The sequence below is a fragment of the Polypterus senegalus genome, chromosome 8 (genome assembly GCF_016835505.1).
Source record: "Polypterus senegalus isolate Bchr_013 chromosome 8, ASM1683550v1, whole genome shotgun sequence".
Classification (NCBI taxonomy): Eukaryota; Metazoa; Chordata; class Cladistia; order Polypteriformes; family Polypteridae; genus Polypterus; species Polypterus senegalus.
The window spans coordinates 162,268,565-162,292,205 of NC_053161.1; the positions used below are offsets into that span (position 1 = coordinate 162,268,565).

General features: G+C 39.3%; 1 protein-coding gene across 1 annotated transcript; it reads right to left on the reverse strand.

The window, feature by feature from the left end:
- Nucleotides 1-1,962: 1,962 nt before the first annotated feature.
- Nucleotides 1,963-22,355, reverse strand: LOC120534661 (gastrula zinc finger protein XlCGF7.1-like). The gene is made up of 5 exons (XM_039762252.1): nt 22,234-22,355; nt 17,953-18,335; nt 8,097-8,254; nt 7,730-8,024; nt 1,963-1,988 (listed from the first exon to the last, which is right to left on the reverse strand). Exons 2-5 carry the CDS (start codon nt 18,287-18,289, stop codon nt 1,963-1,965), a joined length of 816 nt encoding a protein of 271 aa, XP_039618186.1. The 5' UTR covers nt 18,290-18,335; nt 22,234-22,355.
- Nucleotides 22,356-23,641: the final 1,286 nt, after the last annotated feature.

The following is a 23,641-nucleotide window of genomic DNA, read 5'->3' on the forward strand; positions in this document are numbered from 1 at the left end:
AGAAATAGCAATGCAAAATGATCTCCTCTTTACATTTAGCCAGTCCTTCTCAGTACGCTGCCAATCTGACACCACACTGGAGTTCTTCTTTTTTGAAGATGTCACAGTAGCCTTACTTTCATAAACTTTCCTTGCTATTTAAAGATGGCCCTTTTAAGAAAATTGTACAGAAAACATCAATATGGCTTCCACTGTGGGTGGACTTCTCCATAAAGGTTTTGACTCACTTGTAAGTCATGAATTTTGTACAATGGATTGGCATAGCACTTCCATTGTTCCTGCTGTCTCATTGTTTTCTGTCCACCCTGGCCATCGGACCTTACTTATTCTATGTTAATTAATGTTGACTTATGTTTATCTTTTATTGTGTCTTCTATTTCTCTATTCATTTTGTAAAGCACTTTGAGCTACATTTTTTTGTATGAATATGTGCTATATAAATAAATATTGATTGATTGAATTAGCAGGGCATTGATTGAGCCTGGGTGCTTCTTTTAATCAGTCCTGTGGATTCAAGCACGACTGGCACAAACATCTGGTGATGGCTTTTGGAAGAGCAATATGGCTTCTCTGGGAAGTTCACTTCTCCATGAGGTTTTCAGTCATACACTGGCAAGACAGAAGTGAAACCTCCCTCATTAGTCATGACTTGTATTGTTAGTGATTTCATTCTGTTAAACTGGTGGCCTAGTACTGTACTCGCATTGTGTTTGTATCTGCTCCTTTATGAAAATCTTTAGCCCCATGCAGAACGTCTTCACCAGGTTTATTTCTCCCGAATGGCTTTGCGTGCTTACTGTCAAGGTTGGAGTGTAGCTCACTGTCTCATCATGATGTGATGTTGTACCCCTACTATTGTTATCCTAAATTAGCAGTGAAGGCTCCGTGTAGCATCTGCATTGGTCCTAATAATGTGCCCTTATGTAACTGATTTGAGGTCATGGTGATTTTTAGGGTCTCAAGGTGGGCCTGGAAGTTCTTTTCAGTTAGTTCTGTGGATCCTAGAACTACTGCCACAATGACTGCATTTCTTGGTACAGTGGAACCTCGGGTAATTTCCTTATAGGATTGTATGTAAATACTATTAATCTGTTCCGGACCATACGAGCTGTATGTAAATATATATATATATTTTTTTAAGATTTTTAATCAGAAAAAGTTAATTATATCATATAATGCACAGTGTAATAGTAAACTAAATGTAAAAACATTTAATAACACTGAGAAAACCTTGAACAGAGAAAACTAAAATTGCAAGAGTTCACGCATAGCCTTATGAAACGCTTGCAGTAAACACTTTTTTTTAAAATGAGTTTTAAGCACAGGGAAAAATCCGTAATTTATGCAAAACCTAACCATAAACAACCAAGAAAACTAATCTTACCTGAGTCGAGTTCTGGCATGAAGGAAGTGAGGAGGAACTGGGTGGAGAGGAGATTACAGTTTTGAGGTAAAGTCCCTCTGCACGATGCACGTCTGACCAAGAACAATGTACCGTACAGGGAGAGACTGAACACGTGCGTAAATCATCGGTGCGTACGAACCGGAAGGGAAACTGGCTTGTTTGTCACCCGAGTGAGTGGTCGTGAACAGATGCAAAAGTTTGGAAAATTTTTTTGAACGCAACCCGATTTGTACGTGTTCGAAAATGTTCGTGACCCGAGGTTCCACTGTATTTTGTATTTTTTTTGTATGTCTGTGTTTTAGCACTGAGTAGTTGTTTGGGACTACAACTTAATTCATCCTGATTTTCTTAAGTTGCCATTTGTTTAACAATGTCTAGTTATCCAGCATCTGTTTTACTGTTCCTTGAATTAGCGCGGCCCAAGTGACTAACACCTCCTCATTTTCTGTTGTGTGGTACCAGTGCATCTCTGGTGCTGGCATGTTGTGTTTTTTGACAGTTTTTCCAGTGAATTAATCTGGCAACTTCTTGTAAACTCTTCCCTAGACCTGCAACGATTAGTCGATGTAATCGATGACGTAAACTACAAAAAATCGTTGACGCATCATAAACAGAAATTTCAATAGACGCTCCAGTCACAAAAAGCCACATTGGTTTTTGTAACTAGAGTACAATGCACTACATGAACATCTGGGGGGCAGTATCGTTTGTTATTGTTTGTCAAGACTGCACACAGTCCTACCAATGAAGGAGAACGTCTGGGGAGAAGAAGAATGTAGAGGAAAATAAATGTGGTCGCAATGGCGAGTCGGGTAGAGTAGGGGGAAGGAGATGGAAAAAAATTGAGACAGAAACTTTCTAAAGTGTGGGAGCACTTCACCGAAAAAGAAAAAAAAGGTGAATGCACATCTGAAACGCAAGCATCCTGGAGCTGTTTTAGCGAGTAAAGTTAGTATCACGTGTTAACGTTGATATTTGTACTATAATGTGTATATCAAGGTTTTGACAATGATAGTTAACCCTTAAACCGACACATACATGGAGGTTAATGCACCCCTGGACGCCAAATACTTTTTAGCTTCACTTTTTAAGTAAATGTCACAATTCATAAAGAAAATGTGAAATTTTAGTGGAACACATTTTTTTTCATGTAAACAGCATCACAATTACTGCAACACTGATCATTTTACACACTGCAAATGGACTGTAAAAACTATTAAAAAAAAAAAAAACACTACTGCAACAATATTATATGTTCAAGGTGTTCAAGTCATTGATGAAATTCAGTAAATCACCGAGCCAACTGCGCTTGAACTGGCTGCACACAAACACACAGAGGTAAACGCTGATGATTGCAGGCTTGTCTATTGCAGCGGCTGAATCCCAGAGAAAGTGCTGCTGCAGTTCTGCCGGGGCCGGCAGTGCTCACAATCTGGCTGCTCAACGAATGTACGGCACTGACTGATCAGCTCCAGCGTGCTGCCAGATTGCTCTATGAAGCAAATATAGCCGGTTGCGGGGTTCAATGAATGTATGTCGCTGGATATACTTGCCCCCCTGCGTGCTGGTAAATTACACAACTACAGCCGGTTGCAGCATTCAGTGAATATACATCGCCAAATTTACTCGGCTCCGGCGGGCTGGCAAACTCACTGAGAAACAACTTTAGCCGGTTGCAGAGTTCAATGAATCTACGTCGCCGCATATACTCAACTTCGGTGTGCTTCCAACTTGCACTGGAAACCGACTCTAGCCAGCTGCGGCGGTTTAAGGGTTAATTGAATATGATTTCAGTTATGTTTGCTAATGTGTTTGGAGCTATAGTAAACGAGTAGATAGGAGTAACTGAGCCGTCCTAGTGTTTTGGTTTTTTTTTTCTTATTTTTCATATAATATTTAAGTTCATATTAATAGTAAACCATCTCTAACGTACGTTAGGTAACTTGTGTTTTGGAGTATATCAGTAATTAGCTTGTTACATATTTTAGTCCGTTATTTTGGCATTATATAGTACATGATGTGATAAACTACAACACTTTTTCTTCAGAGTGTGATGATTAAAACATCTTTCTCTGTCTGCAAAATCATTCTTGTGTATTCCTGCTACCTCTACTCCTTCTGAGAGTCTCTTTTTTCAGCAGCTGGGAACACTGGCTCAAAGACGAGAGACAGCCTCACACCAGAGCATGTCGAAATGCTCATGTTCCTGCACTGCAATAAGGAATATATGAACTGAATCTTTTATAAACTGTACATTAATGTTTTATTTTATTTGTATTGAAGCATTATTTAAACTTTTGGACTTTAAGACACACCGGTGGCCATTTTTGGTTAAGTTAAATGCACTTTTGTTTAAAGACTATGTGCACTTTAGTTTGTATTGTTGTATTGTTAATACACACGGTGTGTGTGTGTATGTATATGAGTATATATATATATATATATATATATATGTATGTATGTATGTACATGTGTATATATGTATGTATGTATGTGTATATATGTATGTATATATATATATATATTATTTTTTTTTTTTTGTTTTTTCCTTGTTCTACCACCGATGAGTTGTATTGACAAGGTGCACATGGTGCAGGAGTTGCTGTCATTCCTTCTCTTTTACAGAACAGCTGTCCAAGCTTTATAATTGATGTTGTTTAGAGTTTTATTGGTTTCACGGTTGAATACTTTCTGTACATGTCTATAGACTGCATGAGGTAAGCTTGAAGTCCAATGGTCATTGACCCTTCTGTGCATTCTGCTTCAAAAAGTCCCATACAGCCTTCAGATCTTGGGATGTAAATGCTTGAAATGCATTGATTTTTGTAAAGTCGTGGCCAAAAGATTTTACAATGACACAAATATTCGTTTTCACAAAGTTGGCTGCCTCAGTTTTTATGATGGCAATTTGCATCTACTCCAGAATGTTATGACGAGTGATCAAATGAATTGCAAAGTCCCTCTTTGCCATGAAAAGTTAACTTAATCCCAAAAAAACCATTTCTACTGCATGTCAGCCCTGCTACAAAAGGACCTGTTGACATCATTTCAGTGATCCTCTCGTTAACATGGGTGAGAGTGTCGATGAGGACAAGGCTGGAGATCACTCTGTCATGCTGATTGAGTTACAAGAGAGAGGTTCAAATATTGTGAAGAAGGCTTCAGGGCACCCAAGAAAGACCAGCAAGCGCCTGGACCGTCTCCTAAAGATGATTCAACTGCGGGAACCACCAGTGCAAAGCTTGCTCAGGAATGGCAGCATGCAGGTGTGAGAGCATCTGCACGTACAATGAGGGAGGCAAAGTTGGAGGATGGCCTGGTGTCTAGAAGAGCAGCAAAGAAGCCAAGAAAAACATCAGGTACAGACTGATATTCTGCAAAAGGTCCAGGGATTGGATTGCTGGGGGAAAGTCATTTTCTCTGATGAATCCCCTTTCTCATTGTTTGGGACATCTGGAAAAAAGAAAAGGTGTGTGGCACTACCATCAGTCCTGTGTCATGCCAACAGTAAGGCATCCTGAAACCATTCATGTGTGGGGTTGCTTCTCAGCCAAGGCAATGGGCTCACTCACAATTTTGCCCAAGAACACAGCCATGAATAAAGAATGGGACCAAAACATCCACCAACAGCAACTTCTCCCAACCATCCAAGAACAGTTTGGTGACACACAATGCCTTTGGCAGCGTGATGAAGCACTGGGCCATAAGGCAAAAGTGATAACTAAGTGGCTCTGGGAACAAAACATAAAAATTTGGGGTCTATGGCCAGGAAGCTTCCCAGACCTTAATCCCATTGAAAACATGTGGTCAATCCTCAAGAGGCGGGTGGACAAACAGAAACCCACCAATTCTGACAAACTCCAAGCATTGATTATACAAGAATGGGCTGCCATCAGTAAGGATTTGGCCCAGACGTTGATTGATAGCCTACCAGGGTGAATTGCAGAGGTCTGGAAAAAGAATAGAAGGGCCAACACTGCAAATATGGACTCTGTGCATAAACATAACGTAATTGTCAATAAAAGCCTTTGAAACTTAGGAAATGCTTGTAATTCTACTTCAGTGTACCATAGAAACATCTGACAAAAAGATCTAAAAACACTGAAGCAGCAAACTTTGTGAAAACCAACACTTGTGTCATTCTCAAATCTTTTGGCCACGACTGTAGAGTTGACGATATGTATACAGCAATTTTCTTGTTGAGGTATCCAGTTTATGGATGGATAATTTTTTTTTTTTTTGGCCTACCTCAATTCCTGTACTGTGGGACAGGATAGGGATTGCTAGCTGGATTATGGGTTGACGTTTTTTGTAGGCTTTTCAAGGACTCTTGCAGCTTCTTGTTTTTGCTGCTGCATTCTTTGCTGCCTTAGTGATTTTTGGTTTAGAAGTGCACCATTATTAATCCCTAAACATTCACAAGTTTCTTCTGGAACTAGTGCTCTGCCGACACAATTTTGATCAAATGCTGATATCTTCAGTGGATGTTAATTGTCTGTTTATGAAGGTTGCTTTGGCACATTTATCCGCTTGAAGCAATTCAGAAATGTCTTTTATTAAGCAAAGCAGTTGTTCTGCAGCTGTATGTCATTCCCAAATAGCAGGTGAACGAATATCAGAAGGTTCAGTTAATTTTCGACTGCTAATGTTGGGTCCACTACTGAGGGTTCGAGGAGGATGCTTGGTGGGTTTAATGCTATCCACAACAAGAGTGAAGACAGCAATTCTCCTTGAAATATCCCTCTTCTTATCTTTACATGTGTGATTGCGATTAGGCCTTTATTATGGTAGCGTGTCACCTTGATGTTATCGGGGTTAGCTGTTTAAACATATTTATACGGTGGTCCATATCCTATTGTTTAAGTCAGAAGTCTTCCAATCAGCAGCAGGTTTGAGTTCATTTCCTTATTCTCCTGCTGTTACTTTATGCCATTCTCTTTCTTTTGGCCAAAGGTTTCCCATTTCTTCCTGTTGTTTGCTTGTTTGTGTCCCTTCTTTACTGTATTCTTGAGCATCCATGTTTGTGGTTCTCCAGAATGTTTTGTTTCTTTTCTGTCTGGTTGGAAAGTTCCTTCCATAGTGCCCCTAGAACTTTTATGGACTGTCTTTTGAAGTAGTCTATCATGTACCTTTTTCTGTCGGTTTCTGTTCATATCTTCGCTTTCGGGGCTCTGCTGGAGTTATGAGTTTGTTGTTTGTCATTGTGACGTTTACTTCTTCATTGTTAATTTGCTACTTGGTACTTTTACCTGTTGTATTTTTGGCAGAAGTCTGAGATCTCACTCATTGTATATACTTGATTAACGCCACCTTTCTTCTTATGGCTTTTATGTTTTCTTTAATGCGGTTTCATTCGGGGTGGAGTGTAATTCTGTTGATGTTTCCTTACTTTGGTTTTCCTACAAAATAGTTTATCCACTTTCCTTTTGTTCAATCCATAAATTGCTTGCCTTGCTTCTCTTAATGTTCTTCTTGACCACTTCACTCTTCCGTAAGTTTGTGTGCTTTTCTGTTGATTTTGTTGTTGTTATTTTTTTGGTCACTTCCTCTGATTGCTCCTGTTCAGGGACAGCTTTTCTTGTCACTTTTTGTCTGCTGAACCACCGTTTCTTCCGTTCTTGAATCCTCCATAACACTCTCTGTTTATTGTTAGTATTTAAATATTTACGAATCACTGGTTTTTGAGGACATTCCACTTCTTTGTGATAATCATTTTTTAAGTGTGTCCAATCGTATTTCGGTATTTAGTTCCGAATGTTTTCAAATATGTCTTTTTAACTCAGTTTGGCTGCTTGTGCTTTCATGTTGGTGTAAATGCCAATTTTTCCTGTCTTATTTCTTCTTTTGCTGTTCTTTGCAGGTATTCTAATTTCTCTTGACTTATTTGTTTTCTTTCTTTAACTACTCCAATTAGAGATCTTAAATTTGCATCAGTTACCTTATCTAATTTAGAAATTGAGATTCTATTTCTGCGCTGCAGTTTTGTGCGCGCCCTCCTTGCATATCCTTTAGTTGGGAACTCTGGGTTAGTTGCATAGAAATAGCAGTACATGATCTCCTCTTTATCTTCAACTGACCACTGGACTGTGTGCAGTCCTCTTAACTTTTTGCTCAAGGTACATTTTTGGGGTCTTCCATTTTCCATTCTGGTGGGGCCACTGTGAATTCTTTTGTGGCTCTGAAGACTGCTCCTTTGTGAAAACTGCTTGCCACATTCAGAACAGCAAAATGGCTTCTCTCCTGTATGAATTCTTGTGTGTTGCAGAAGAATTCTCTTCAATGAAAACTGTTTGCCACATTCAAAACACCAATATGGCTTCTCACCTGTGTGAACTGTAGTGTGTCTCTTAAGGCTGATCATATGTGAAAATAGTTTGCCACATTCAGGACAGCCATATGGCCTCTCCCCCGTGTGAATTTTCTTGTGGCTCTGAAGATGGCTTCTTTGAGAAAACCGTTTGTCACATTCAGAACAGCAATATGGCTTCTCTCTAGGTTCTCCCGTGTGAATCCTTTTGTGGCTCTGAAGATGGCTCATTTTTGAAAACTGTTTGCCACACTCTGAACACCCATATGGCTTCTCTTGGGGCCTCCCTCCAGTGTGAATTCTTGTGTGTCTCTGAAGAGTGCACTTCAGTGAAAATTGTTTACCACATTCTGAACAGCAGTATGGTTTCTCACCCGTGTGAACTCTTGTGTGTCTCTGAAGATTGGTGACTCTTGAGAATTGTTTTCCACATTCCAAGCAGCAATATGGCTTTTCTCCCGTGTGAATTCTAGCATGTCTCCGAAGAGTACTTCTGTCACAGAATCGTTTGCCACAATCAGAACAGCAATGAGGTTTGTCTCCTGTATTAATTTGGGGAAGAAAAAAAAAAAGGTTACTTTCATACCACTGCACAATTGAGTTTAAGTCGCATTAAATAAACTGTTAATGAAATTAGGAATGACATATTGTAAAGCATATAAAATGCATATGTAATAAAGAAGGCAAAATTAACTACTCAACCTTGAAGCAGAAGCATTGTAGCCAAGAAGAATAGATCACATGCAATAGACCCAATTAACAATATTATTGGTAATTTTTTTCTTAACTGTATTACTGAATTATGTCAACTTTGCTCTTATACTCATAGCCACTTATGTTGGAGGGCCATATTTCAAGGTTGTTTGTATACATTGCAGCAAACCCACAAACCAATCAAAAGTAACAATGGTATTTTTACATACTCAACAAATAAATCATAGGTTTCCATGTTGTCTGCTCTTTCAGTATTTAAAATATGCAATTTGCACATGTATACCCAAGGCGAGTGAATCTGATTTTATCAACTATCGCACTAAATTTAAGCCACATACAGTGAAACGGCTTATTAGCATTGAATAGCTGAATAATTTTAGGCCATTTTATTGATGTAAAGTTATAATATGAATGACCAATCATAGATTGCGTGTAAAAGACAGGAAAGAAATGGCTTCTGCGACATGCATAGTTGGGCAAAAAGCTCAAGTCTGATTCTAATTATATGTCTCTATTGAGAATGGTGCATTTGATGAAGGACTTGATGCTACTCTTGATTTATATGTATTGCTTTTACTATAACTTTGAAGCATCACAGCGTGCAGTTTCACAGTTCAAGCATCATGGGCTCAATTACCATTCCCAGACAATGTCTGTTGCTCATTCTCTCTTGTTAGTTTACTAGGGCCGCAACAACTAATTGTCATAATTGATATTAGATTATTAAAAATGTTGGTCATGGATCACTTTAATTGATTAGTTGATTAGGCTGAGTACTTTGTGCTGTGCAATTGCATCACTGAACGCATTTGAAAAAGGACAGTGAAGACAGTGCGACCTAAGACTTGCAGAGTTTAGGAGCACTTTATTCTGAATGCAAAAAAAAATAAATAAATAAACATTTGAAAGGGAAACATAACGTTACAGGCTCAGTGGAGGAGGAGGAGGACTTGCCGTCATCCCAGTAAGCTGAATGTTACTTCAGCATTACATGATACAGATACATGTATGCAACATTTGCTAGGCTAGTTTTAGATGTGAAATGAGGAATAATTTGAGTCATACTTCAGACCCCTACAATGTGAATAAAAGAGCTGCATATGCAACCGAATTCCATGATAGGCGACTAAAAAAATAAGTGTCACTAGCCACGAGCTAGTAAACGTTCAGATTTTCACTTGTCGTATTGGGTGTTTTGCGGGTTCTCTGCTAAATGATGGTACTGCATTACATACTTGCAAACACATGTAACGTTGACATATACATGATTACTAAAATTTGGGTGTGAAGAAGCATAAGTCCCTGTCTGAGAAGTGGGTTTGTTTTTTTTTGTTTTTTTTAATATATAATCAGTCTCATTTGCACAAAAAGACAAAGACTCCAGCAACACACAGATAGAACAAAGCAGCAAGTGCAGCAGTGAATGCAACAGCACATTTAACGCAACTTAAAGGTGTATCGCTCATTTCAAGTCAAAAGGCAGGAGCGCAGTGGAAAAGCAAAAGTTCCAGACTAGCGGAACTTCCCCTGGCTTTTATACAATCTGGAGGAAGACACGGTGATGTGCAAGTACTTCTACAGCAAGCCTGGTCTAGAGGATAAAACATATTTTGTGGCAGGATCACAAAGTTTCAAAGGTGAAAATCTAACGGCACACTCACACTGGCAAATGACATTCAGACTGTGACAGTGTACTGGCTGCAAGCAAACACGCCAAAGTATCTGCAGTGGTAAAAGGTTTCCAGACACAAACACGCAAAGAAAGACTACTGATGATTCAAAACAATATGAACTTTCAGTTAAAGTAAACTTGGCATACTACTTAGCAAAAGAAAGAACTGAGTTTCACACAAATTAAACCATTTGTGTTGTCACTACTTGTGAGATATGACAACGATTTTTGTTGTGCTGAACCGCATAGGAGAAATCAAATCCTGGTTTTCTTCAAATTTTCTTAAATTAAATAGTGACAAAACTAATTGGTACAAAATCAACATTATCCAAAACTGATAAAAGTTTTATTTGTTATTGCTAATTCCTCTGTCTCCCCTTCCCCACAGGTTAAGAGTCTGGGTGTCATCCTTGATAGTACTTTATCTTTTCAGTCCCACATCAATAACATCACCCGGTCTGCATATTTCCACCTGCGTAACATTAATCACATTCCCCCCTCCCTCACTCACTCCCCACACCACTGCTATCCTTGGTCATAGCCTTGTCACTTCTCGTCTGGATTATTGCAATGCCCTTTTCTTTGGTCTTTCTCACAAATCTCTCTACAGCCTTCAACTGGTCCGGAATTTAGCTGCCCAGATCATTACTAGAACCCCCTCTACTCACCATACCACTTCTGTTTTGCAGCAGCTTCACTGGTTTCCAGTTAAGTTACGCATTCAATTAAAAAAATCTTCTGTTAACTTTTAAGGCTATCCACAACCTTTCACCTCCATATCTGTCTGACCTCCTGCACCCTCAGCTCCTCTTCCTCCATTCACTTGACTGTCCTCTTCGTCCTTTACCACCATGGGGAGCAGAGCATTCAGTTGCTCTGCTCCCCAACTCTGGAACTCGCTACCATCTGAGCTGAGAAATATTGAATCATTGTCACTTTTCAAATCTAAACTTAAAACTCTTATGTTTAAGAGAGCTTTTTCTCTTAGATTGCAATTGCTCTGTCTGATTTAAATTTTTGTATTTTAGTTTTGTTTATAATGTGTGTTTTATCTATTGTTCAGTTGCCTTGAGTGTTTAGAACGGCACCTACAAATAAATAAAATGTATTATTATTATTAACTAATTTTAAACAGTGCTGCAGATATATAATAAAAGTCATGATGGTGCAACAGATTCTTTCGTGGTGGAATATTGTGGTGGTCAGAAATTCACATGATGCTTTGCCAGTAAACCGAGACTTTCACAGAAAAGAAACTTGTAACTTATATTATGTGGTAAATTTTAAAGTACTGGCTTAATGTGATAAGATACCATGCAGTGAAGATAACTTTTCCTAATAGTAATCAGCTTCAGTCTCCGTTTGCCAACCAAAACAACTGCCAACCCACCAACTAGCCGTGCCACTTTTCACCAGGGTCACGGAGCATGACTACAGTGCCATGTGCGGGAAAGTGTGGGCTTCTAAATACCTCATGAATGAACCCAAATGAATGGTTAAGTTACTACAAGGAAATCTGTCGCTACATATAGTGATTTATCATGATCATGCACTGCTAAGGGTCAAGTGAGCATCACATTCTCAATTTACAATTACAAGCCCGTCTGTCTAAATAAAAATTTTATGTCATAACATTCTAATTTCTTACAGACCTTATTTTCTTCACCCATACTTGTGGCAGTCCTATTAAATAAAAATTGACATCATCACCGTCTAATTCATTACAAACCTTATTTTCTTCACCCATATTTGTGGCACATCCTATTTTCTTCAAAATAAACGGTTATGTAAAAATAATATTACTATTTCATAATTAAAGTGCAAATAAAGTTATTCATAGCATCACAAACAACTGTCAGATGCGAAGAAGACGCACATGTGAGATGAATGGGCAGGAAGTGTGCTGTAATGTGCAAGCTATTAAAGAAAGAGCCGTCTGAGGCCCATGTCTTACTCCTTTGTGGTGATGGGCTCCAGGGGCCTCGACATGACATATTTTAAGAGAATATAATTGAATTAATGCTTTATTAACAGAATTAATATCCAATATCACAATTTGTAATTTGGTTAGCTGTCTTGTTTGTTTAACTGCTGGCTATTTTTAGACAAACTAGTACGTTTCAGTTATATAGGGAGATTCACTCGAAAGAGGCCCTGAATATTCTTTTGTAACTCCAGTTAGGATGAAGCAATTTGAACCAAAAAATATATGCTCTATACCTTGACGTATGTGTAATCAATTGCATTGACGATGTGGGTTCGGCTCCACGCTCCCATCACTGTTCAGAGGCCCTTGAACCCAACACTGTCGATAATGTCACCAAGTGAGCTAAACAGTGAGACAACATTTGAGCAAGGGGATGGTTCAAAAAAGGTGCATAGTGCTTTTATTAAAAACAGTCCATCAAAAACAAAGTGTTCAAAATAAAGTGCAGAGCTTTCATAAAGTTCAATAAATCTATAAAAGAAATCGTGGAGGTTAAAACCAATAAATAGAAAAAACAATCCTTCTAAAAAGGAGGTTAAAACGTTTCATGTGGAGGCAGTCTTTAAAAACAACAAGCTTGGTGCTTCTCCCTGTCCAGGCTTCGCAACAGGGGAGCCACTCTTTCTGCAGCTGCCCTTTTCCTTTCATAAGCACGAGACTGGAGACCTCCCGATCCCTGGCTTCGGTCTGGCACTCATCCCAGCCTCGAGACTTGGTTCAATCCAATGGCCAGGACGCTCACATTGGACATTCCCCGACCAAGCCTCCTGACTCCCGCTGCCTTTCTGGCCTTCTGCGGCCAGTTGCCTTCCCCTGGTCACTCCCGCTACCTGCTCGCTCAGCGGGAGCAACTTCCAACTCCAACACCTGGGTGTCGGCCTCGCTCGCTCACCCACACGCTCTTCGTGGCGCTCTCTCCCTCTCGCACCGACCTGCTTCCCAATAACCTCCGTCTCTTTTCTTTTTCTCTCGTTCTTTTCCTGATCCTCTCCCAATCGACTTGCACTTCTTTTATACAGCGAGGGGCCATACCAGCTGCAGCACATTAGCCACGGGAACAATCACGGATGTGGGCAGTCCCTCACCTGTGCACTAGGTGAGAAACGGCCACACCACAGATCGCCCCGTGGCTTGCCATGGCCCAACGCCCCCTCGCTAAGCCGCCGCGAGAGCTGTGATTATTTATTTAAATGGCCTTTGCTAAACGAGCTGTGGACCCATAACACCACACCATCCTGAACATATCGGCAAGCATCTTGGGGGTAATAGCAGCAATTTCACGTTGGGTGTTTTCCTTCAAATCTTCCACAGTGCAAGGCTGGTTACCATAGACTTATCCTTTCAGCAGACCCCAAAGGAAGTCTGGTGGTGTCAGATCCGGAGACCGTGGTGGCCAAAGCCCCTTTGAAATTGCCCTGTTGCTGAAGAAGGATTCAATTTCTGCCATGCTCCTTGTCAAATGTGTGACACCTTGCTCCATCTTATTGGAAGTAAACCTTCTGTTAACTCACAATCATCCTAGTTGATTCTGACATCGCTTAAACGAACTGGTGACCCAACAGGTTCACACCATGAAGATGCACTGCTCCTGATGAGAAGCTGAGTGACTGAGTGAAGGGATACTGGTGGTATGCACCCAGAAGTTGGAAATGGAGGTTAAACATCATGAAGGCTTTCCGGCGCTTACCTCATACCCCGGCTTGTTCGAAGCTCCATACACTGAGGAGTACGTTGTTTCGTTCAGATTGCTTTGTCCTAGCGAGAGCTATTACAGCATATTTGGGGCCTCTTTCGAGCAAATCTTCCTGTATATTGAGCTATACTGTTTAGTGTCTGAAGGGGTCAGTGTTTTGTTAGTTCTAGGTTTGCAAGTTATCAGTAGTCCAAAGACTCCACATATTTTCAAATACCTGGTATGCAATAACTGCTAAACAAAACATGGCAATTGCTCAACAATCCACATGTGTGTCACCAGTGATTGCAAATTCAGGTGGTTATTTTTCTTCTTACATTGGCACCATAGCGGACAACATTACCTTAAAGATCAAGAATCTTGGGTTAGATTCTGTGTAGAGTCTGCGTGGTCTCTCTGGGCCCACAGCTTTCAAATGGTCCTGTATTAGTGATTGTGGATACATACGTTTAAAAGGGGAGAGGGGTGCACAGATACCCATCCATGCATTTTCTACTGCTTATCTGCATCTGAGTGGCAGGGGCAGCAGTCTAAGCAGAGATACCCAGGCGTCCCTTTTCCCTGTCACCTCCTCCAACAGTTTTCAGCAAGCCAGAGCTGTGGACCAACTATTTTAGAAGTTAGACATCTAATGCTAAAGAACAATCCAATAAATGTTATGCAACTAGCATTAACAGTTTAGGTTATGCAACATTGTCATATCTTTAACAGCACTCACTTTTACAGTTAAACTAAACGAGATACAAGTCTAACATTTGGCACACTATTTTTTTAGGTACAAAAACATTGCTTTCATAAAGTATGAAGCAAGTTGGAGATGTTTAGTTGTGAGGCTTCTGTTAACTTCATGTGATTTTGACCCCATGTTGTGAGCACCACAGTAGTCAATGAATGAGCTACCATTGGACAGGCTTCCCGACCAATGGGTGAAGGTGGGTAGACTGTGTTCAAATGGGATCAAGCTATTAAACTAAAGGACATTTAATAGGTTGATTTTTTAGAAATGGTTTATTTAACAAAATATGTTTGCCAAAATTAATTTGTTTGGAATGTTGGATTATAGATGGATAATACAGTGGCATTCAAAAGTTTAGGCCCCCTTGCTTAAAATGTCTGATACTGTGACCGTAACTTTTGCAGGCCACTATTGATACATACTGTATAACTAAATACCCAATATCTGGATTATGCAACAGAAGTAATGTAACAATGTTTTTTCATGGATGTTTTAATATAGTTTACTGTCTCCAATGCATTCATTGCATCAGGAATTTTTTGATCTGCATTCATTTTGAACAAAAGATTGAAGGTTTTTTCTCAGAAATCATTACAAACAATGCAAGGTAAGTAACAAATTAAAAACAAAATTGGGGTGGAGCATTCCTTGAAGAGGCACAAAGCATTACTGGATAAATAATGCAATTAGTATTATTAGCATGGGAAATAACAGTTTACAGGGTACCCAGTATTCAATCTGACAAGACTGTGTGTACCAAAGAGAGAGCAAACTTCAGGACAGACCGCCAATCACCAAGTTCATTCTTCCCTGCTTTTCACTACCTTCTATCCAGATCCTCTGGGACCTTGCATTTCTAGCTTAGAAACCCCATAGGGGTTGGTAGTGAATGTGAAAAGGGCAGGTGAACTCAGATATTTGTGACGCCAGAAGGTGGACGTAGGTAGACAAGAAACAAAGTTTTAACCAAATGGCAGGTTTTAGCCATCCTCTTTAAATCCTCACTCACATACTTATCAGAAACATTCCAGCTTTTACACAATTTAGCTTGAAAATGACACCTTAGAGAATAAAATCAATCAAACTGATCCCAGGTTATCAAGAAAAAAAAAAAAGCCACACAACTCGACACCACAAACAAACCAATGTACTCTCCTGAGGCCTGCCAAGTGCCTACTTTAAAGAATATAGTGATTTTTCTGAGAATTTGGATAGGTTGAAGATTAAAATTGCATAGTTTGCTTCACTTATTTCTGAATTCATGCAATTATTTCCAGCTATTTTAATAATGGAAAATTAGTGTTGGTGAAATCCTCATTAGCCTGCTGTTCTATTAGCCTTTGGCCTACCAGACTATTCAACTCTGCTTCAAGTTATTTTTATAAAATGGTCTTTATTCATTCTGAAGAATAAAGCATTCCCAGTTAATTATTAAACCATGGATATTTATGTACACAAACATGCATACTGGGCTAAGCATACAGTAAAACAAAAATAAAACTTCAAGAGTAAACATAAACAAGTCTTGATTTATACTGATAATGGAGGAGAGGGAAACCAAAATTCGAGTCAACAGTAATAAGTCAGTCAGTCATTTTCCAACCCGCTATATCCGAACACAGGGTCGGGGGGGGTTCTGCTGGAGCCAATTCCAGCCAACACTGGGCACAAGGCCTCCAAGTTAATCCAAAATGCGGCTGCAAGAATTATTACAAGAACAAGAAAATATGAACACATAACCCCAGTTCTTAAATCTTTACACTGGCTCCCGGTTAAGTTTAGGGCAGATTTAAAAATCCTCCTTTTAACATATAAAACATTAAATGGCCAAGGTCCGGCTTACTTGTCTGAACTTATCATGACTTACAAACCTGAGCGCACATTAAGATCTCAAGATGCCGGTCTTCTTATGATTCCAAGGATTAATAAGATAACAGTGGGAGGTTGAGCTTTTAGTTACAGGGCCCCTAAACTGTGAAATGGTCTTCCTGCTTCTATAAGAGATGCCCCTTCGGTCTCAGCCTTTAAATCCCAGCTGAAGACTCACTACTTCAGTTTAGCATATCCTGACTAGAGCTGCTGATTAACTGTACATACTGCATCTCTGTTGTTAGTCATTAGCACTAAAACAATAGTTATAATTGAATTCTAACCCTCAACTATTGGCCCACCTGCCAAGTTGTTTGCCTGCCTATGGTAAAGTCATCCCTGATGGAGGATCGCAGGAATCGTGAGAAAGAAAACTGAGCATCAGAATGATGAAGAAAGATGATTTAAGTGACTTTGAACGTGGCATGGTTGTTGGTGCGGACGAGCTGGTCTGAGTATTTCAGAAACTGCTGATCTACTGGTATTTTCACACACAACCATCTCTAGGGTTTACAGAGAATGGTCCGGAAATTGGAAAATATCCAGTGAGTGGCAGTTCTGTGGACGAAAATACCTTATTGATGCCAGATGAGAATGGCCAGTCTGGTTTGAGCTTATAGAAAGGCAACAGTAATTCAAATAATCACTTGTTACAACTGAGGTGTGCAGAAGAGCATCTCTGAATGCACAACACGTCGAACCTTGAAGCAGATGCTAGTCCTGTCAGCTAAAAATAAGAAACTGAGACTACAATTCACACAGACTCATCGAAACTGGACAAAAAAAAAAATTAGAAGAACATACCCTGGTCTAATGAGTCTCGATTTCTGCTGCGACATTCGGATGGTGGTGTCAGCAACATGAAGGCATGGATCCAATCTGCCTTACATCAATGATTCAGACTGCTGGTGTGGAGGATATTTTTTTTGGCACACTTTGGGCCTTTTAGTACCAATTGAGCATTGTTTAAATACCACCGCCTACCTGAGTATTGTTGCTGACCATGTCTGTCCCTTTATGACCACACTATACCCATCTTCTGATGGCTACTACCAGCAGGATAATGCACCATGTCACAAAGCTCAAATAATCTCAAACTAGTTTCTTGAACATGGCAATGAATTCACTGGACTCAAAATGGCCTCTGCAGTCACCAGATCTCAATCCCATAGAGCACCTTGGGGCTGTGGTGGAACGGGAGATTCACATCATAGACGTGCAGCGGACAAATCTGCAGAAAAGTGTGTGATGCTATCATGTCAATATGGATCAAAATCCCTGAGGAATGGATCCAGCACCTTGTTGAATCTTTGCCACAAAGAATTACGACAGTTCTGAAGGCAAAAGGGGGTCCAACCTGGCACTAGCAAGGTGTATCCAGTAAAGTGGCTGGTGAGTGTATACTACCTCTTGCTTTTCAGTCATTTGCTAAGGGAAAACTGTCCTCACTTTTCAGCTTAAAATATTAAACCTTATAAACTGCCCACATTTCTCAGAAAAACCACAAGATTTCTTGTTCAGGCCCATACCCCCAAATCTAAAATGTACACATTTTTACTTTTCACTTACTTTCTCTAGACTGAGTTTTAGCTGGTAACTGCTCTTCCAGAGTTTGAACAGATGAAATTTCCCCAGTCCTCTCCATCTCAGACTGTAATGACTCAGACCTCATCTTGAGGTTGACACACTTTAGAATTTTATGTTTGCGTGTCTCAATGCTGACAGAGGTCTCCTCGGCCTCTTGTTTCATGCCGACTGTCACCAGTTGATAGTCTTCCTCCTTAATGTAGAGACTCTCCTTGTTAGGGTGGGCCGACTTCCATTCACAGTCCTCCTCCTTAATGCTTACAGTCATTATGTCCACAGCATTGATGTCAACCTCGCACCTCTCTTCTTTCACATCCATCTTGGCATTACAGTAAATGGTGGCCAATGTTTTGTTTTTTTTTTGGCTGTTGAAAGAACAAAATTTAATTCCATGAAGACTGCACTATTCGAGAATAAAAGCATGTCAGTGTCTTTTTATGGAATTATATCCAGTTATGTTATCTCAATTGAGACATTTTAGAAAAAAATCACATTATAATATATTGGCATGAAACTCATTACCCTTATCAAACTATCTAGAAACAAACTATATCAAACTATCATTATTAAACAAACTTTGAAATGTGGAGTAGGGATGCTTGGTATACTGGTACTGGAAAAGTACAGAAAAACCCAAATGTTAAAATGATACAGTACTAGCATTTCAGGATTTTCGGTACCTGAAGTAATCATCTTTCCACTCAATCTCCCCTATCAAGAAACGAAACTAAAGGCTTCGACAAAATCGAGAAGTGGTGTGGAGTGTGGCACGACAAGGAGGCTGAAGTCGAGTTACCCCTTATTTGCTTTGGAACTGTCTCTGTAACTAGTACCGAGGTTCAAAAGATGGCAAAGTCAAAATTTTAGTACTTTGCCCAGTTTGGCTGACCAGTACTTAATACCTGGCTTACACATACAGTAATTGTGTTTAAAAGTAAAAGGTCTGTATGACAGGCCACCAGATTTGCTTCATATATTAGTGAAACATAAGATGCACTTATTCAATTTCTATGACAACTTAGGGCAGGTTTATACTTCACGCTCAGAACGTGTATGCACACATATCATGGCTGCCACGCGTTCCCAGTGTTCATTTGACACGTCCTCAGAAATTAACGTGACACGTGCATTAGTTGTAGTACCAGCAAAAAGTCGTTTTGGGGACAGTGTGATGAAGTTGGAACGTGACGTCAGAATCTCTGTTTATGTGACAGAAAGCCGCTTTGTGGATCCTCCAGGGTCGATGTGCCTGCTTCGAAGTTTGAGGAATGGTTCGATGTGGTGAAGCAAAATGCCGACATACAAATGCATTCGTAGTGCTTTTATATTTAACCATTGCATATTCCACGATACATTTTAAAAGTCTGACATACCACCTGCGGCGCGTGGTTTTTTTTTTTTTGCACCTTACAATACCGTCAGAATGTATAGCACTGTATTTGAGCCACAGAGAAAAAAAAAAAAAAGGACATAATGAAAATGTCTATTTTTTTATGATTAAAGTGGAAATTTCGGCATAAATCTTGGAATGTCCACTTTAATCTCGTAGTTCATTTTATCATTAAAGTAGATAGTCGTAAACGTCATCTTAAAACCGACACAGTTGTTAATCACTGCGAGCTTCTGGGGCTTCCTACTGAACTGACAGCAGCAATCGCCACACAGAACACATTAAATGTATGATATTACAGCTCTCTGCACATTTAGACTCCTTAGAGCGATACTTGCTAACACTTTCATGATGAAATGCATGTTACATTTTACAGATAAGTCGTCAAGTCAGTTAAATAATGAACACTGCTAATAATTACACATGTTGTGGCGGCACAGTCTGCCTCTCCGGGAGTCACATCCCTGGTGTTCCCTGCCTGGAGTTTGCATGTTTTCCTGCTGTGTTTCCACAGTGTGCACCGGTTTCCTTTCAAAAACATGAAGGTTTGGGGATTTGGTGACGCTAAAATGATGCCAGTGTGTGTGAGTGTGCTTGTGTTCACCTTGCGATAAGCTGATGACCCATCCTGGGATTGTGTTTCTTTCTCGCACCTGATGCTTGCAGGAATGGACACATCCCTGGATTGTTGGATGCAACCATTAAACATCCTTTTCAGAGATAATGCGGTAAGGTGTCCTCAGAATTTAATGGGTCTTTCTGGCAATTCACAACACAGCGAAGCTGAACCTGTTCTCCCCGCAATGATATCCCACACTGCCACCTGGTGGAATCTTCTAGATTAGTAAGTAGACACACTAAAATGCTAACGTAGCAGTAGTATCCACAGGCACATGCATCGTGTCATATGCAATATAATCCTGGCCTTAGTGGAATCAAAGTAGCATAGTATAGTCAAGTCGTTTCATGGTCTGAAACTTAAACTTTATCTTAGGTGTTATCAAAAACAGAAGGTGCCATCATTTAACTTTCTTTACAGTAAAGATTATGATAAAGTATTATGACAGTTAAAGATAAATAAAAGTGATTAGTATGATAAAAGCAAAGCAGCAAATGTAAAACAAATATCCAACAAGGGTAGAATCAAGAGGACTTGGAATGGTACCTCACATATTTGAGCAACAAGCTCAGAAGTTTGACATGTGAAACGATCACAGGATGTTTTAGATCAGGGGCCCTGGAGGGCTGCAGGTTTTCCTTCCTAATTAGAACTCAGGGCTTGCTGATAATGAAATGTGGTATTTAACTGTGTGGCTTGTTAGTATTTCCGCATTCACCCAAAAGAAATTGTAATTGCACTGTAGGGGTTTCCTTCTCTTAGAATATTATCCATGTGTTTTAAGGACGAGGACAGATTTAAACATAACAGTCCTTCCAGTTCCCCTCTCATTTATTTCTAAACTTTTTTTTTTTTTTTTTAAACATAGACATGTCATGGTGCATATACACAGGTTTAAAGGGAAGCACCTTGGCTGGAGAGCTGCTGGTTTATTTGTTATCTGTGTTTCAATATCAACTAATGTCCGATTTAAGAAAACTGGCAATGATTAAAACTTAAATGCAGCTGCTAAAAAGTAAAACAGGCAGTTAAGGGTTCTGAATTGTGGCAGGCAACATAACTAATTTTTAGCCCAAGAAACGTATTGCTTTAATAGTAAATAAATGGATTCTTATTAAGAAATTGGTTGAAGCAGCCCACCAGGACCGTGATTGAGGAACTCTGATCTACAATGTAACTAAAATGTGTCTATGAATGAAATTGCTAGCAGGCATATATAGTTAAATACCAAGTTTCAAGCTTCTGCAGCTCAAGTTATTACTGAAGCCACCTCTATAGAACACCTTACCCTAGTTCTTTGTGATCTTCACTGGCTCCCTTTTAAATACTGTTTTAATTTCAATATTCTGCTTTTAACATTCAAAGTTCTTCATAGCCTGGCACTTTCATATCTTTTGGATCTGCTACATATTTATACACCTGCTCATACTCTTATCTTCTTATTTAAATCTCTCAGCTATGCCGTCTGTTCATTTATCTACCAAGGGGTCTTGATCCTTTAGGTTTGTTGCTCCTCACCTTTGGAGCTTCCTACCTCAAGATATCCACAGCATTGATTCTCTTCTCATCTTCAGACCTTGACTTAAAACTTATCTTTTTAAACTTGCCTACTCCCCCTGATTTTGCCCCTTGACAGTGTTTTTGTGTTTCATTATCACATACATAATGTTATTTTAATTGTATTGTTTTTATTTACTGCCTATTTCTTTTATTATATTACATTTTCTTTTGACATTTTGTAAGGTGTCCTTGAGTGCACTGAAAGGCGCCTTTAAATAAAACGAATTAATAAACAATAATAATAAGTTGGTTAAGTGTTACTTTCTTTTTATTTCATAGATATTTTGGAATACAACAACAGCAGCACCGCCGTATTGCGTTTGCAAATGTACTGTATGCAACTCTAGGTGTTTTACTCTGAAATTAAAAAAAGAAACATAGAACTCAAAACGCTGTTTCTGGGTGAAATTGCTCACTCCACCAGTTTAAACAATTCGGAAATTCTCCGAGGCCACTAACTGAAGGGAAATACACCAAGCAATGAATATTAATGAATTAGCGGAGGTGTGTCTGGGCACTGCGAAGTAGAAACTGCACTGAAAAACGTGACTCGAAGGGATCCGCAGACAGAGCCCAATGAATGGCAAGTCACACAGAACTTCAATTAAAAGAAGTCGCGTGCTATGATACTGACTGAAGCGAATGGAAAAATCTCACATCTATAAAGTGACGTCCTCAAACTGAGATCACGTACCTTTCGCCACCAGCTGTTTCAAGTTTTCAAGCCGGTTCACTCAACAGGAGCATCTTGTAGACTGCACTCGGTTTACTGTTCACAAGTGAGAACAGATGAAGCGAACACGGTCGCTGACTTCAGTGAACGTCGCCACTTGGTTACGTCACATGGCACGTCATCTTGCCGCTGTCTACGTGCACGCGCTTTCACTCATTGCTGCAGTGTAGTTTATTTGACACGGTGTGCCACAGCCAGTCTTTTTTTTTCTCTCTGTTCCATTTTAAAACGAAGAATAAATGTTAAAGAAAAACACTTTGTAAATGGAGGCATGTGGTATAACTGTGTATATGTATATATATATATATATATATATATATATATATATTTATATATATATATATATATATATATATATATATATTATATGTAGTGAAAGTATACATCGTAGGCATAGTAAATACAATTTTAACAATGCTGCGTGCTGTTTTTCCAAGGTGCATAAAAGACATACTTCGCGTATCTGTGTGGTACTAGCTGGGCTTGTTTTTCCTTATAGGATCGTAGTCCATATTCTGTACAACATAAAAAGTAAAGACTAACAGGAGTGACCTTGACAGTAAATACGGGACATTTTTGAAGACTCTGCAAAAACATTTAGTTCTGTTGCACATTTTCATACAAAGACTAACTCAAAGTGCTTTGCAGGATGTGAAAGAGAAAGCTACAAGAAAAGAAAAACAAATACAGTTAGGTAAGAATAATGACTAATTGAGAAAAATAAAGAAGTTAATCCATATGAGCTTATATAACATAGTGTCCATATATATTATTATTATTTTTATTATTGTTTTTATTTTTATTATTATTATTATTATAAGTATCATATTGTAAGTCTCTACAGATAAGTACAATGATAAGATCAGGAGTGTATGTACATTGTTTTAATTTTTAGTGTTGATCAAGTTTATTATCATTTCTATAGTACACTGAACTTTGTACTTGCATGTTTCCTGCAGCCATTCCACCTCCATCTGGGCCCGGTCAGTACTTGGATGGGAGAGCATCTAGGAAAAGTTTGGGTTGCTGCTGGAAGGGGTGTTGGTGAGGCCAAGAGAGGCCTCTCACCCTGTGGTCTGTATGTGGAGCACCCAATTCCCCAGTGTAGTGACGGGGAAAATGTGATGTATAAATAGTGCCATTCTTTGAATGAGATGTAAAACCAAAGTCCTGACTCTCTGTGGTCATCCTTTGGCGCATTTTGTAAAAAGTAGGGTGTTCTCCAATATTCTGGCAAAATTGCCCATCACAGCCTGGTCTTTGTGGTCTCATACCTAACTAAATATCTCTTTCACACCTTCACTACCTAATGACTATTATATGGTGAGCATAACTGGCACAAAATGGCTCTTATTGGTGGTAGTTGAAG